The 17582-nt window shown below is 35.4% G+C and overlaps 1 protein-coding gene across 3 annotated transcripts in view; it reads left to right on the forward strand.

Moving 5' to 3' along the window:
- The window catches only part of DNAJC10 (DnaJ heat shock protein family (Hsp40) member C10), a 46213-nt gene that overhangs the window by 9255 nt on the left and 19376 nt on the right, over positions 1-17582 (forward strand). For all 3 annotated transcript variants that reach the window (XM_018065422.1, XM_018065427.1, XM_018065435.1), the window contains exons 6-14: positions 343-425; positions 658-789; positions 1344-1437; positions 2499-2576; positions 7627-7670; positions 8318-8455; positions 12598-12687; positions 13471-13584; positions 14967-15081. In XM_018065422.1, the coding sequence (XP_017920911.1) occupies positions 343-425; positions 658-789; positions 1344-1437; positions 2499-2576; positions 7627-7670; positions 8318-8455; positions 12598-12687; positions 13471-13584; positions 14967-15081 (888 nt within the window). The remainder of the gene's footprint in view (positions 1-342; positions 426-657; positions 790-1343; positions 1438-2498; positions 2577-7626; positions 7671-8317; positions 8456-12597; positions 12688-13470; positions 13585-14966; positions 15082-17582) is intronic.

The raw sequence follows: 17582 nt of genomic DNA on the forward strand, positions 1-17582 counted from the left end.
CAGATTTTAACATCATATTTTATGTATTTTTTTTATGTTTCCTTATATCGCTCCCTTTATCTTTACAGCTTCTTGGTGACATAGGTCATGCAGTTCAAGACTGCATCTTATTGAAGTAGAGCTTGGAAGAGGTTTTTTGTTGTTTTTTTGTTTAAAGGGATTGTTTGACAGTTGAAATAGTATGTTTTCTTCTAATAGAAAAAAAATGTATAGAAAATGATAAAGGCAATATGAAAGATATATGACTATTTTTTTCATTTTGATCTCAAGGAAAATTTTGAGCTAAAACATGTTCAAACCTTTAGTAAATAATCATAAGTTGTTTGGTTTATGTATTTTTAGATGCTGCTGTTAATTCTGGAGAACTGTGGTTTGTGAACTTTTACTCCCCAGGGTGTTCACATTGCCATGATTTAGCTCCCACAGTAAGTATTTTTTACGTCCTGATTATTAAAGTTTTACTGTTTTACAGTGTATCTATTATTTGAGTGTTTTTAAAAATAGGTTAGGATTTAACAATCAGAAATAGCTAGCATATTTTTTCACGTTTATGGTTTTATTTCATGAATATGTTCTCCTTTAAGGAAGTATAGTTTGAAGAATGTTCAAGGCAACGTAAATTATTTAATCAGAGAACTACTTTTTTTTCCCTCATAGTGGAGAGACTTTGCAAAAGAAGTAGATGGATTGCTTCGAATTGGAGCAGTTAACTGTGGCGATGATAGAATGCTTTGCCGAATGAAAGGAGTCAACAGTTATCCCAGCCTTTTCATTTTTAGGTCTGGAATGGTAAGATAAAATTGACATTTCTGTTTTTTATTTGATGGAACATTATAACAAAAGAAATACTAGAGAAAACACAATATGTGAATTTGTAGAATCTTTTGGTTTTTCTTATATTAGGTGCTATCTAACTATGCTCTAGTCATAATAAACATTTTTGATTATACTATGAATACTTTCAGATGCCATTACTTTGACAAAATGAAATGTTTGCCAATTTCAGTTTCCATCTTAAGGAATATAATGATAACCGATACGCATGTTGTACTTTATAATTTATAAAGTATTTTACAGGTGTTTTCTCTCATTGAATATAAAGTTCTAATTTCCCTTTCTTTCCCCAGTGTTAAGTGATAAATCTGAAACTAAACCAATTATAAATAATACTATTCAAATATCTGATAGGGAATCTGTGCAATCAAGATTCTTAGCATGTCATTTAGAAAAACACTTTACCATTGAAAGACATATCTTACTTATTCAGAATAATGGAGAATCAAGGTATTTGTTTGAGTCTTAAAAAGTAAAAGATGTTTCTCTTTTTATAAATGAAAATGTAGGCTGCAGTGAAATACCATGGCGACAGATCAAAGAAGAGTTTAATGAATTTCGCCATGCAGCATGTTAGAAGCGCAGTGACAGAATTATGGACAGGTAATTTTGTCTTCATAATTTGCTTAATTTTCAAGGATACTTTGAATTGGTATTTCAGATTTTTCAGTAGTAATATTAATGTTCTGATCATATTATCTTTTCCATGCTTCTTAGAAAGGAATTATGTCATTTGTTCTGAGCTCTGCTAGATAATAGGCCTCTCATAAATTTAATTTATACAGAAACGAAAACAAGTTTGATGTAGGATATGAATATGAGATGGGGCTAGGTGAAAAGGCAACTTTGAAAGTGCAGCTGAATATTTAGTGAAACAAGTGTTTTATTGCTTTCGTAAGTATACTATATCAAGTGTAAATTTATGCCTATTCAATTTAATTTTGAAGTTTAAGAACTCTTCTAATCTCAGGCATTTAATTCATCAAGTGGCTTTAGAGGAGTTAATGTTATTACTCTGTACTACCCATGAAATCGTATTTACTTCTAAAGGGATGCTCATATCATTCAATGAATCCAGTTATGTCTCCAAAGCTGTTAAGTACGAGGGCTGCGGCCATAAACTGTATAATCTTTGCCTTCGGGACCCCATTATTAACCATTAAAATACAGAATAGTGGCTATTATGATAGAGGTGAGCTTAGGGAAGCATAAAGGATATGAAAGAATTCAGGTGGGGAAAGGAGGAAGGGTTAGGAAATTCTTCCTGAGTGAAATCAGATCCAATCTGTCTTGAAAGTGAAGAGGAATTGTTAAAAGGTCACTGTATTTGGAAGCTGGCAATATTTCATGAATCTGACAAAAGATGGGTAAAAAGTAGAGTGGTTTGGGGAAGGAATGACCAACTGAATGGGTAGACAAAGCTCAGATCACAAGGGGCCTAACTTGCCAATTGGAGTTTCTTTCTTAATAATGAATTTAGATTTTATATGATTGGGAAAAAAAAAAGGGTAGGAATTTGACATGCTCAAGAAGATTTTTAGGAATCCTGAAAACTACTCGAGTAGATTGGAAATGGGTGAGATTAGATGGGAAATCCCATTTAGAAAATGGTTTCCATTGTGGAGTAGTAAGTGATCAGAAATTTTCTTTATTTTTCTCTTAAGGAAATTTTGTTAACTCCATACAAACTGCATTTGCTGCTGGTATTGGCTGGCTGATCACTTTTTGTTCCGAAGGAAGCGGTAATGTTATTTGTTATTTTGTTATGATGAAGAGACCATAACATTTGATTTTTAGGTGACAGCCTTTTTTCCCCCATAGCTTTATTGAGATATAATTGACATAGAACATTGTGTAACTTTAAGGTGTACAATTTGTTGATCTGAAACACTTATATGTTAGAAGATGATGACCACCATAATATTAGCTAACACCTCTATCTTGTCACATAATTACCACTTCCTTCTTGTCATGAGAATATTTAGGATCTGCTCTTTGAACAAGTTTCAAGGATTTAATACAGTATTATTAGATATAATCACTATATGCTGTATATTAGGTCCCCAGAAGCTACTAGTCTTATAACTAGAAGTATGTACTCTTAGACTAGGTGAAAATCTTAAGTATGCTACTATAATTGATTATTGTCTATTTTCAAAGTACAGTTTATACTTTTTAATGTTATAATTTTTATTTAATGAATACTTATCTTTCTATTACTTTACACATAAGGCTATAAAATTATTAATTGCATTTTTTAAGTTGAAGTATATATTTACAATATTGTGTTGGTTTCAGGTATACAGCATTCAGTTTGATTTTTTGTGGGATACCTTCCATTATAGGTTATTACAAGATACTGGGTAAAATTCCCTGTACTATACAGTACATCCTTTGTATCAACTTTATGTATAGTAGTTTGTATCTGTTAATCCCACATTCCTAACTTGTCCCTTCCCTCATCTCTCTCCCTTCTGGTGACCGTTAGTTTGTTTTCTGTGTCTAAGTTTGGTTCTGTTTTGTGTATAGATTGATTTGTATTATTTTTTAGATTTCACATATAAATATCATATATTTGTCTGACTTCACAAAGTATAATATTCTCTAGGTCCATTCATGTTTCTGCAGATGGCAACATTTCATTCTTTTAATGGCCAAGTACTACCCCTTGTATCCATGCCACATCTTCTTAAGCTGGTTGTCTGTTGACGGACGCTTGGGTTATTTCCGTGTCTTGGCTGTGGTAAATAGCTCTGCTTGAACACACAGGTGCATATATCTTTTCAAGTTAAGAGTGTTTTTTGTTTCTGGATATACCCAGGAGTGGAATTGCTGGATCATACAGTAGATCTATTTTTTGTTTTTTTGAGGAACTGCCATACTATTTTCCATTGTGGCTGTACCAGTTTATATTCCTACCAACAGTTTGGTGGGGTTCCTTTTCTCCATACTTCCCAGCATTTATTTGTAGACTTTTTGATAATAGCCATACTTACTGGTGCCAGATGATACCTCATTGTGGTTTTGATTTGCATTTCTGTAATAAGTAGCCATGTTGAGCATCTTTTCATGTGGCTTCTTGGCTATCTGTATATGTCTTCTTTGGAGAAATGTCTGTTTAGGTCTTATGCCTTTTTTTCTCTTTTTGGGCTGCATGACACAACATGTGGGATCTTAGCTCCCCCACCAGGGATCGAACTCGTGACCCCTGCATTCTAAGTGTGGATTCTTAATCACTAGACAGTCAGGGAAGTCCCTGCCCATCCTTTGATTGGGTTGTTTGTTTTTTCATTATTTCTGTCGTGAGCTATTTACTATTTTAGTTATTAACCCCTTTTGGGCACATCATTTGCAGATATTTTCTCCTGTTTCTTAAGTTGTCTTTTCATTTTATTGATGACTTCTTTGCTGTGCATACTTACAAAACCAAGCTTGTAAGTTTGGTTAGGCCCCAGTTCTTTACTTCTGCTTTTTTATTGTATTTGCCCTGGGAGACTGATCTAAGAAAATATTGCTACAGTTTATGTCTGAGAATGTTTTGCCTGTGTGTTCTTCTAGGAGTTTTATGATGTCATGTCTTATATTTAGGTCTTTAAAGCTTTTTCTTAATTGAAGTATAGTTGTTTTACACTGTTGTGTTAACTACTGCTGTAATTGAGTGACTGAGTTATACGTGTGTATGCATTCTTTTTTGCTATTCCTTTCCATTATGGTTTATCATAGGATACTAAATATAGTTGTGTGTGCTGTACAGTAGCACCTTGCTCTTTATTCATTCTGTGGAACCCCAGCCTCCTCCTCTGTCCCTCCTCCAAACCCTCTCCTCCGTGGCGGCCACCAGTATGCTCTCTACATCCGTGATCCCGTTTCATAGATAGGCTCATTTGTGTCATATCTTAGGTTTCACGTAAAAGCCGTACTGTGTGCTGTCTTCCTCTTGCTTCTGACTGACTTTGCTTGGGATGATGATCTGATTGCATCCATGTCACTGCACATGGCATTGTCGCCCTTTTTTATGGCTGAATGGTATTCCATTGTGTATATGTGCATCTTTATCCGTTCATCTGCTCATGGGCGTTTCGGTTGATTCCATTTCTTGGCTATTGTGACTAGTGCTGCTCTGAACATAGGGCTGCATGTATCTTTTGGGATTGGAGTTTTGTCTGGATATACGCCTAGGGATGGGATTACTGGATCGTATGGTAATACTAGTTCTCGTTTTCTGAGGAAGCTCCATAATGTTCTCTATAATGGCAGTACCAACTGACGTTCCACCAGTAATGTCAGAGGTTCCCTTTAATCCACACCCTTTCCAGCATTTGCTATTTGCAGACTTTAATGACGTGCTACCTCACTGTAGTTATCATTTCCGTTTCTCTAATAGTTAACAATATTGAGCATCTTCTTTTTTTTTTTTTTTTTTTGAGCATCTTCTCACGTGTCTGTTGGCCATCGGTATTTCTTCTTTGAAGAAATGTCTATTTTATGTCTTCTGGTCATTTCTTGATTGGGTTAACTTATCCTGTTGGATTTTATGAACTATTTGTACATTTTGGAAATTAAGCCCTGGTTGGCTGCGCTGTTTGGGGATATTTTCTCCCATTCTGTAGGTTGTCTTTTTGTTTTGTTTGTAGTTTCTTTTGCTGTGCAAAAGCTTCTAAGTTTGATTAGGTCCTATTTGTTTACTTTTGTTTTTATTCTTATTGTCTTGGGAGACTGACCTAAGGAAACATTGGTATGATTTATGTCAGAAAATGTTTTGCCTGTGATTTCTTCTAAGAGTTTTATGGTGTTACATCTTCTATTTAAGTCTTGAAGCCATTTTGAGTTTATTTCCATATATGGTGACAGGCTGTGTTCCAGCTTCATTGATTTACCTGTGGCTCTCCAGCATTTCCAACACCACTTGCTGAAGAGATCATCTTTTCCCCATTGTATATTCTTGCCTCCTTTGTTGAAAGTTAATTGACCATAGGTGTTTGAGTTTATTTCTGAGCTCTCTATTTTGTCCCATTGATCCATATATCTGTTTTTGTGCCGATACCACACTCTTGATTTCTGTAGCTTTGTAGCATTGTCTGAAGTTTGGTAGAATGATGCCTCCTGCTTTATTTTTCTTTAGGATTGCTCTGAACAATTCCTTGTCTGGTAGCTGTGGCTAGGACCTCCAATACTTGAATAGAAGCAATGAGAGTGGGGCATCCTCATCTTGTTCCCAAATTTAGAGGGAAGGCTTTCAGTTTTTCACTGTTGAGTATTATGTTTTTGCCTGTGGCTTTGTGGTAAATGACCTTTGTTATGTTGTAATATGTTCCCTGTACACCCAGTTTTATGAAAGTTTTTATCATGAATGGCTGTTGAATTTTGTGAAATGATTTTTCTGCATCTATTGAGATGATCATGTGGTTTTTGTCTTTTTTGTTAATATCATATTGATTGATTTGCATATGTGAAAACATTCTTGTGACCCTGAAATGAATCCAGCTTGATCGTGGTATATGATTTTTTTTTAGTATTGTTGGATTCAGTTTGCTAATCTTTTGTTGAGGGTTTTTGCACCTATATTCAGCAAAGATTAGTTCAGTTCAGTTCAGTTGCTCAGTCGTGTTTAGCTCTTTGCAACCCTATGAACCATAGCACGCCAGGCCTCCCTGTCCATCACCAACTCCTGGAGTTCACTCAAACTCATGTCCATCGAGTCAGTGATGCCATCCAACCATCTCATCCTGTCGTCCCCTTCTCCTCCTGCCCTCAATCCCTCCCAGCATCAGAGTCTTTTCTAATGAGTCAACTCTTCGGTGGCCAAAGTACTGGAGTTTCAGCTTCAACATCAGTCCTTCCAAACAACACCCAGGACTGATCTCCTTTGGGATGGACTGGTTGGATCTCCTTGCAGTCCAAGGGACTCTCAAGAGTCTTCTCCAACACCACAGTTTAAAAGCATCAATTCTTCAGCACTCAGCTTTCTTTATAGTCCAACTCTCACATCCATTAATGACTATTGGAAAAACCATAGCTTTGACTAGAAGGACCTTTGTTGGCAAAGTAATGTCTCTGCTTTTTAATATACTATCTAGGTTGGTCATAGCTTTTCTTCCAAGGAGCAAGCGTCTTTTAATTTTGTGACTGCCATCACCATCTGCAGTGATTTTGGAGCCCAAAAAATAAAGTCTCTCAGTGTTGCAGTTGTTTCCCCATCTGTTTGCCATGAAGTGATGGGATTGGATGCCATGATCTTAGTTTTCTGAATGTTGAGTTTTAAGCCAGCTTTTTCACTCTCCTCTCTCACTTTTATCAAGAGGCTCCTCAGTCCCTCTTTGCTTTCTGCCATAAGGGTGAAGAAAGAGTGAAGAAGCTATTTAAGAGTGTACTGTATTTTAAGAATTTGCTGTATATGTTAATCAGATAGGTCCATTACTTTTTATTACCCCAAATTATGAGATTCCTTGGTTCAAGGGGGCTGTTGATAGGAGGAGCTATTTTAGAATAAGATCTTAAGGAGGTGCTTGAGAGGGAGTGCCTTCTTTCTTTCTTGCCTAGAAATCCTGAGAAACTAAGGGGAGAGAAGAGGAGAGGGAGGAAAGGGAGGGGAAGGAAAGAGAGGGAGAAAAGGTCAGCAGGGAGAATGAGACATTGACCCCTGTGTCTACCTAGTAAATAAAGGTCTCAGTATTTACCAGCACAGCCCAATTAATTGCCTTAGAATCAACATCATGGTTTGCAGCAAATGAAAGTATAGATTTCATACTTAATAGCTGAAAGTTCCTCATAAGTTTCTTTTCCCCTCCTCAGATTGTTTGACCTCACAGACACGTCTCAGGTTAAGTGGTATGTTGGTAAGCATCGATTATTTTGCAAAACTGTATCACTATGTTAAGAAACACATTTAAAAACTGATTCCAGGTATTTTCTTTGCTGGTTTCTTGAACATTTAACTCCCTTGTTTGTAATCTTCCTTGTTTTCTGATCAATATATTCACAGTTATAAGCGTCTTTCTGATTGGCTGTGTTCAATATATTTTAACATGTAGTGCTTTTAGTCACTCCTAAATATTCCATAATTTGAGTTCCTCTTTAACCAGAGAGTTAGTGTTTTTGTCATTTCCAAACCTTAACTTTTTGCTGTTTTGTTATTTCACTTACTTAGCTCTCGTCATTATGGTCAGGGAGTACAGTCTGTGCGTTGATACTTTAACACTATTAAAACTGTCCTTGTAGGGTGGGCATTTGCCAAGATTTTGTTTGTTTGTTTTACAAAGATTGTTAGTGTTCTATGTATGCTTTAAAATGTTTCCTATGTGAGGTGTAATTTTTATATCTATTTGATCAAATTTATTAATCATGTTATTCAAATCTGCCTCATTTTTTGTGTTCTTTTTAAAAGTTTAATTTTTATGGTAGTGCAGTTGTATTTTTGTGAACTATAAATCCTTTTTAACTTTTTTTTTCAACTTACAGTATTATTTTTTTCTTTTCATTTTAGGATGGTCTTGTTAATGTGGGGTGGGTGGACTGTGCCACCCAGGATAACCTTTGTAAAAGTTTGGATATTACAACAAGTACGACTGCCTATTTTCCTCCTGGAGCCACTTTAAATAACAAAGAGAAAAACGGTGTTTTGGTATGAATCCCTTTAATTTCTTTACATATAAATACATAACACATGTATTCAAATATATCATTTTATAAACAATGAGCAAAAAAAAAATGAACCAGTTTATATCATCTGATTATGGAACACTTAATTTATTTAGAACAAATACTTAATATTTGGGATTCTGTTTAATACTTCAGTTTAAAAAGTTAAACTGTAAGGATTATTTCTAAACTGCACTTTTAACAATCCCAAAGGTAAAGAATATATTCTTAGGTTAAATGAATATTTACTGGTTTCCATTTACTTCCTTATGTTCTCATGTTAAAATATAGATTATTGATAGGTTTAGCTGGAATCTGGTATCTGTTTTTTTTTTTAAGCCTCCTGTTTGACTCTGATAGAAACTTAGTTTGATGAGCTACTGGTCTGGTTCACCTTCCTAATTTTATGAAGAAGCTGAGGTTCAAGATAGCTGTCAAGGAGCTGAAACAAATGCTGGGATATCAGATAGGTCTCTAGAGAACCCATCCACAAAAAAAGATTCTAATGTAAGACAGACTACCTGTAGTTTTCTGTTTTTACTTTTCTTTTTTTGATATTGATACAGATTACATGCCTTCATTATAGAAATTCATGTTTGATATATAAATGTGTAAAGAAAGATTTGAAATTCATTAAAACTAAATCACCCATAGGCAAGCACCATCAAGTCTTGGGACATACCCTTCCAGCTCTCTGCTTATATGTGTGTGAAATTATGACTTCATGCAGGCAACTCACTAGTTTTGCCTTTGGCCCAGACCTCTGCCCTCCACTACAGACGTGGTTATTCTCCAGCCTGTTTATTGTCTCCCCTGGGATATTAATTGATGTTCCAAACTTAGATGTCTGTAACTATACTCCTGATATTTCCCCATAGGTCTGTTCTACCTAGTTTTTTTCCCCATCTCAGTTAATGAAAGCTTCATCTTTTATGATTAAGGCCAGATACCTTGGAGTCATTCTTGACCCCTCTTTTTCTCATATCTTATAACCTATACTCCATTAATCAGGAAAATAGTTGGATCTCTTTAAAATCTTTCATTATCCACCTCATTGTACTTATCACCTTATATACTATATTTGTTCTTTCATTATTTTTCTCTTGCAGTAAATTTTAAGTTTGAATTTTTCACTGACATATCCTAAGGGCCTAGAAGAATATCTGGCACATAAGTAAGTACTGTATATAGTGCCAGAATCCTAGAGCGAGGAGCCTTTCCATTCTCCCAGGGATCTTCCCAACCCAGGGATTGAACCCAGGTCTCCCACATTGCAGGCGGATTCTTTACCAGCTGAGCCACAAGGGAAGCCCATTTAGTGCCTGCTTAAGTGCTTTATACTGTGTGTGTATGTGTGTGTGTCCCTGAATAGTAGTATATACAATAATTCCTGTGAATATGTGCATCAACAATTCCTAGAAACTAATTCATTGACTAAATGTAACATAATGAGTTTAACCAGTCCTCTCTGGATAGATAAATTTCTACTTTTTCATGATCACAAGCAGTGTTATAATGTACTGTCCTGCTCACCTTTGTGCAGTTCTTCCATTATCTATTTAGAATGAGATGGCTGTAGCGATTGCATGTTCAATTCATGTTGCCGGATTCCCCAGAAAACCTGGGTGTATTTTACACTGTGCCGTTAGCTCATGAAGATTACCTGGACTCTGGTTAACGCTAAACGTAGGCTCTTGCCTTCAGTGCAACAATCCCATTTTTCAGTGAGATCTTGGGACTTTTTGGTTAAAACAGCAAGCTCAGATATGATCTCAGGAAACATAAATAAGTGATATTAGAAGTGTGATAACACAGGCTGATGAATTAAAGTCCTTGTCCCTCCTAAAAGCATTCAAGTTTTTAAAAAATGTAAAACTCTATGCTAGCTAAATATGTGTGGCAGGTGGAATTTAGAGGCTGCACAATACCCTTGGTAAATAAAACTACCAAATTTTACTCTAAAACCGATTTATAATTTATAAATTTAAAAATTTATAAATTATATAAAATTTTTGATGAATGTGAGTAAAGTGAATGAGCTTTATAGTACTGAAGCATGAAAGCTTTCTCTTTTGACCTGTTAAGCCCTTTGGTAACAAATTATTTCATAGGTTTTTGAGAGTATGCTACAGATTTTTTTATTTTTAAGCAGAAGAACCAAGTTTTCGATTCTTAGAGACATTGTTTCTATCCATTTGATTGTGTTCTCATGTTGAACATAGTTAAACTGAATATAGTAATAGTTTCTACAGGTTTTTAATAGAGTTTTATATCTTTGAGGCAATATTTGAATTGTCAAGAAAATAGTTTAAAGATAGACAGTAAACTGATCAACCCCTGTATACATTTTCTTGGTGTAACTATTGCTACACTTTTGGTAATAGCAGCTGCTTCGATGAGAATTAGACTAGCAAAGAGAGTTCCATGAAAAAAATATGCTGAGAATAAAATATGGACAGAAATAGACAGTTGTTAGAATTGAGATATGTCTATTTCAGTTGTTTGTGTTTTAAATAAGAGACCTAGACCTAAAGTGTATTTAATTCAAAATACATATTTTACATATGCAAAACTCCTCATTGGTTTGATTCAGGGACGTTATTTCTGAAAACCTCTATAATAAACAAGGTCCATTCCAGTTTTCCCGTAAGTTTTTCTTAATTCCTTCAATTCAGTTCAGTTGTCACCAGTCCTGTCCGACTCTTTGCAACCCCATGGACCACAGCACACCAGGCCTCCCTATCCATCACGAACTCCCGGAGTCCACCCAAACCCATGTCCATCAAGTCGGTGAGGCCATCCAACCATCTCATCCTCTGTTGTCCCCTTCTCCTGCCCTCAATCTTTCCCAGCATCAGGGTCTTTTCTAATGAGTCAGCTCTTCTCATCAGGTGGCCAAAGTATTGGAGTTTCAGCTTCAACATCATTCCTTCCAATGAACACTTAGGACTGATCTCCTTAAGGATGGACTGGTTGGATCTCCTTGCAGTCCAAGGGACTCTCAAGAGTCTTCTCCAACACCGCAGTTCAAAAGCATCAATTCTTTGGTGCTCAGCTTTCTTTATAGTCCAACTCTCACATCCATACATGACTACTGGAAAAACCATAGCCTTGACTAGATGGACCTTTGTTGGCAAAGTAATGTCTCTGCTTCTGAATATGCTGTCTAAGTTGGTCATAACTTTCCTTCCAAGAAGTAAGCGTCTTTTAATTTCATGGCTACAGTCACCATCTGCAGTGATTTCAGAGCCCAGAAAAAGTCAGCCACTGTTTCCCCATCTATTTGCCATGAAGTGATGGGATTGGATGCCATGATCTTAGTTTTCTGAATGTTGAGCCTTAAGCCAACTTTTTCACTCTCCTCTTTCACTTTCATCAAGAGGCTCTTTAGTTCTTCTGTACTTTCTGCCGTTATTAATTGGGATATGAAGCACCTTACTGCTACTGCTGCTGCTTTCTTGCTGCAGTCACGTCCAACTCTGTACAACCCTATAGACTGTAGCCTGGCAGGCTCCTCTGTCCATGCAATTCTCCGGGCAAGAGTACTGGAGTGGGTTGCTTTGCCCTCCTCCAGGGGATCTTCCCAACCCAGGGATCGAACCCTGGTCTCCTGCATTGCAGGCAGATTCTTTACCATTGAGCCACCAGGGAAGCCCATAAAGCATCTTGTTAGATCATCAAATATTCTACTGTTTTAACAATGTTTAGACAATCTGTAAAGCACTGGCATCCTTTAAACATGGTTAACATTAAAATTAGATTGAATATGATGCAGCTTTTCCCGCCAGTGAGCCAGAGGTCCCTCAAGGTTATTTAGAGGATTATTGTAGAATACCCAACACAGTTAACAGAAAATTCTAGGTAATAAAACACCTCATAATGAAATTTATTTTGCATCACTATTTTTAAAGAAACAACCCAGTTATATAACTGTTTAATAATTGTCAAAATATGATATACTGTCTTTTTTTGAAAAGGAAAACATTTAGGATAAATATAGCTTGAAAACTATGTTACTTCTGTGTTTTTTTCTTAAAATTTCTTTCTCTGAAAACTGAAAAACTAAGACACTGAAATACTCAAATGTTGATTTTAAAAAATAACAATATGATTCTCTTGTTTTAGTTTCTTAATTCATTGGATGCTAAAGAAATTTATATGGAAATAATGCATAATCTTCCAGATTTTGAACTCCTTTCGGCAAATACACTACAGGTAAATTTTTTCTTTAATAATAAATCATAACAGATATTGATAACATTTCAGATCTTAACATTTTAAAAGTCAGCATTTGTTTTATTCATTTCAGAGGAAAAGTAGCCATTTCAGAGGATCTTATTTATATATATTTTATCAGTTGATTCCAGGTCAAACTCTAATGCCAGGTTTGCTGGGATTGCAACTTGAGGGTGGATCTATAGCTTTGTGTAACTAGTCCTATAGGCAGGTTCAGGAAGAGCACCAGGAAAGGCAAGATACTGATCACAAAGCAACTTTGAATCTGATCTGGAGCTCTGTGTTCCTCCCTACAGAACAGATTATGTTGTTCAGTGAGAATTACAGACCAGCTTTAGAAACATTCAGTTTGTAGAAGAATCAATTGATTTCTTCTACTAATTGATCCCAGAGTTTTCTAAGTCTATTTTCCTACGAAACTTTATGTTAAACCTGGAAACAATCTGCTGGCTTCCCTACCTTTCAGCTTTTTAGTTCTGTGTCGTTAAAATTGCGTTTTTTTCTTAGCACAGTCATCCACCTTAAGATTCCATGATTTAGTGGCTCTTTTCTTTCTGTAATACTGTATGTTTGGTTTATATAGCATTATTCCAAATAAACTACAACATAAGAATATGACTGGGTCTGAATTTTAGACAGTATTTTGAAGTAACGGTTAAGATAGTTAAAATTAAGTCAAAGAAATAAAGATTAGAACTCTTAGGATTTCTCATCTCTGATGTTTCTTTCCCTTTATCACTTTCATTTTTAATCACGTCTAAGGATCGTTTAGCTCATCATCGGTGGCTCTTATTTTTTCACTTTGGACAAAATGAAAATTCAAATGATCCTGAGTTGAAGAAACTAAAAACTCTGCTTAAAAATGAACATATTCAAGTAAGAAAAATGTATTCTGCCTACCCTTCTGCTTTTGTGCTGTCTTAATTTAGTACATAAAGTTATGTTTTAAATAACATTAAGATGTTTAGTCGAATTCTAAATTTAGAAATCCCTAAATGCTTTTGTTCTTCTGTTTTTTTCCTACTGAAAATTAAAATGATATCTGAAAAAGTTTAACCTTCATTTTTCTTGAGCAGTTGTTATCTGGTAAATCTATATGATATAGTTTTTCTGGAATGCAGAAAATTATAGCTTTTTTTAAGTACTTGTTTCTTTATATAAGTAATTCATGTTCATTATTTTAAATTATGATATTATAAATAAGTGCAAAAATGAGTTAGAGATTTCTAAAAATTATCTGTATTTTCACCATTGTTAAGAATTTACTGTTACAACTGTTGAGGCTTTTTAAACGTGGGTATGTGTTAGCACATAAGTGTACATGTGCACCTCTGTGCATACTATAATGGCCATGGTAATAGACATAGACATGTAAATTTATATGTATGCTCTTATTCTCTTCTGTAAAATTTTCCATCTAGTGATTAAAAACTTTTCTACATACCAATGTAATATATATTGATATGTGTATTTTTGTGTAGGTATATGTATCAGTCATCATCTCACTGTATGGCTACACTATGATTGTTTAACCTAGTCTCTCTTACTGGTGACTTTAAGCTGTTTCCATTTTTATATCAAAAAGGATGCCCTGGAAAAATGCACTATGAGGAATTTTTTGAACCAAGGTTATATTTTCTTAAAAGTTTTTTATCCTCATTATCAGAGCCTTCCTTCTTACTGACAGCATGGGAGTGACCCATTTCTTCTCTGCACCAGAGCCAGCCCTGGTATTACCATTCTTTATAATCAGCACTGTTTGGATAGGCCAAAAGTGATATGTTAATAATACTCATTGTTATATATTTGCTTTCTATTTTATTTTCTATGTATGTCTCAGCCCCATTTTCTTTCTCCTGATGGGATGTTTATCCTTTATTTCTTAATAGAAATCCTCTATCTTAAATGCTGCAAATATTTTTCTTGGTTTATCATTTGCATACTAGGTTTGTTCCCACACTGTATGAAATATTTCTGCTTCTAAGTTTTTAGAAGGATGGGCTTCATAAACAACTTAATATTTTCTTGGTAATTTCCTCTCAGGTTTTTGAGATCTCCAAGAGGCATTATCTATCCTAAATGTAGTTTCAGTGTTAAATGTAAACTAATGATTCCTGTTTCTTATTTTCATGGTCCATTAACTTGTTAAGAAGCTGTGTTGTTTTTATAGAAATGTCATTTTCGGATTATCCTTACAAATATTTAATTGAATGGATAAGATTTTCTTTTCTACATATTGAACTTTCTCTTTCCTTTAGGTTGGCAAGTTTGACTGTTCCTCTGCACCAGACGTCTGTAGTAACTTCTATGTTTTTCAGCCATGTCTAGCGGTATTTAAAGGACAGGGAACCAAAGAATTTGAAATTCATCATGGTAAGAAGGGGAAAAAATGATTTTAAAATTTCTTCATTTTTTAATTTTACCTTGTTTTATATGGACATGATTATTTTAAAATGACTTTGCTTTCATTTATTAGTAAATGTTGCTTAAAGGGAAAGATATTTTGAATTATATATAGTTATTTTATCTTCTTTATTCTTTTTAAAATCCTTTTTTCTACCTAATATTTTGATCAGTGTTTCAGTAAGAACTCTAGTGACTTGTCAGGCTAGTAAAGAATTTAAGGGTCTTGCTGGTTGACAAAAATAAGCAATACCTATCATTTCCATTTCAGTGTACCTAATATAGCATCTCAACCATTATGGGCAATTTCTAGATAGTCTATTAGATGTTTTTCCAACACTTGATGACCAAACATCTCTGTTAAGTGCGTTGTTAGTATTCTTGAATTTTGAATTTGTATTTCTGCATTTCAGCTTGTTCAGGACGTTAGCCCTGCATCATGCAGTTCCAATTCCTGAAGTTTGGTTTACATCATCGTCTCTGTCCTGAAAAAGGTCAAGTGTAGCAAAAGAAAGACACAAACTACTAACAGTTAGTAAATAACAGATACTGAGACTATGCCTGTAACATGACAAGCATTCTTATAGGTGTTAGGAATGCAAAATGGTAAGATATGGACTCTGCTCTCAGGAATTTTAAAATATCTAGTGCAGGGATAGTGAGAAAAGGGAGATGTTTAAGAAAATATGAAGGACATTGTAATAGCCATTATAAATATAAGATCAAATAAAGAGACTTTTGCATCAGGAGGTGATATTTGAATTAAGGTGACATTTGAATACTCAGTTTCCCCAGGCAAATACAAGAAAACAAGTGAGGTTCCCTAGACTGAAGGAACTATGGGAGCAAAGACGACAAGATAAATTTAACAGTAACTACTGTTTACTCAGTGTTTTTTATAAATGAGATGTTTTCCTAAAGGTATTTGCATATTGTGCATATCCATGTATATCTTCACAACAAGGCAGAAAACTTAGGCTCAGAAAGATAAAATAACTGGCGAAGGTAGATTTTGTATCCAAATATGTCTGACTCCGAAGCCTAGACTTAGAGCTGCACTAAACTATGCCACCTCGTGAAAGTGCTGGAAATGACCTAAGGTTTCTTACTGTTCTGTTCTTTTCCGCCTCTGACATATTTCTCAGATTCCTTCTCTAGTCTGTGCTTACTGCCTTATTCCAGGTCCATCATCTCCATCTTGTCTAATATCCTCCAGTATAATTATCTGCCTCGTAGCATTTTTTCTTTGCAATTAACTGTTTTCTTTGCAGATTTATTACCATAGAATACGTGGAGCCTTCGTATGTCTCTTTTCTGCCTTGAGTCTGCTGATCTCGTTAGGAATAAACTTCAGATGCCCTAGTGTAGGAGCAATGACTTTGTCTTGGTCCCCACTGTATTTCCAGCACCTAGAATGGCTGTGCATAACAGGAATTCAGTAAATAGTTGTTAAGTTAAAAGTTAACCTGCCTCTGCCTGGTTTTCCAGCCTCATCTCCCACCTCTGCCTCTGCAAATAATTTTAGCTCTAGCTACTTGTGAATCATTGAAAATACCATGTTCTTTCACTCCTGGGCCTTACACAGATTTTTCTTCCTCTTGCATTGTAATCATTACTTCTTGGCCCTCAAGATATTTAGCACACTCCGAGTCACCCTTTGAAACTTCACTTGAAGCATCTCCTCCCGTGGAATGTACCACGAACACCCAAGTGCTTCCTTTTGTGTGCTGTCACTAACTTCACAGCATTACTTGTATTATATCTTTGGATTTATGTGCCAGGTACAATATTAGAGAGTAGGCAAAGAATAGGTACTAGCCTTAGTCTCTCTCTTAAAGAACATTATGAGGTAGAAAAAACAGACACGTAGCTGGGCAACTTTTTAAATGTCTTGACATGAGGAGCATTAATCTACTTCCGAGTAGTAAATTACCCCCAAAACTTAGCAGTTGATTTACTTATTTTTTGTTCATACTAGAAAATGCAAAACATTTTTTAATTATTTATTTTAGTTGGAGGCTAATTACTTTACAATATTGTGTTGGTTTTTGCCATACATCAACATGAATCAGCCACGGGCGCACATGTGTTCCCCATCTAGAACCCACCTCCCCCCTCATCCCATCCCATCCCTCAGGGTCATCCCAGTGCACCAGCCCTGAGCACCCTGTCTCATGCCTTGAACCTGGACCAGCAATCCACTTCACATATGATAATATACACATTTCAATGCTACCCTCTCAAATCATCCCACCCTCGCCCTCTCCCACAGAGTCCAAAAGGCTGTTCTATACATCTGTGTCCCTTTTGCTGTCTCGCATATAGAGCCATCATTAACCATCTTATAAAATTCCATATATATGCATTAGTATACTGTATTGGTGTTTTTCTTTCTGGCTTACTTCACTCTGTATAATAGGCTCTAGTTTCATCCACTTCATTAGAACTGATTCACATGTATTCTTTTTAAT

The sequence above is a fragment of the Capra hircus genome, chromosome 2 (genome assembly GCF_001704415.2).
Source record: "Capra hircus breed San Clemente chromosome 2, ASM170441v1, whole genome shotgun sequence".
NCBI classification, from domain to species: Eukaryota; Metazoa; Chordata; class Mammalia; order Artiodactyla; family Bovidae; genus Capra; species Capra hircus.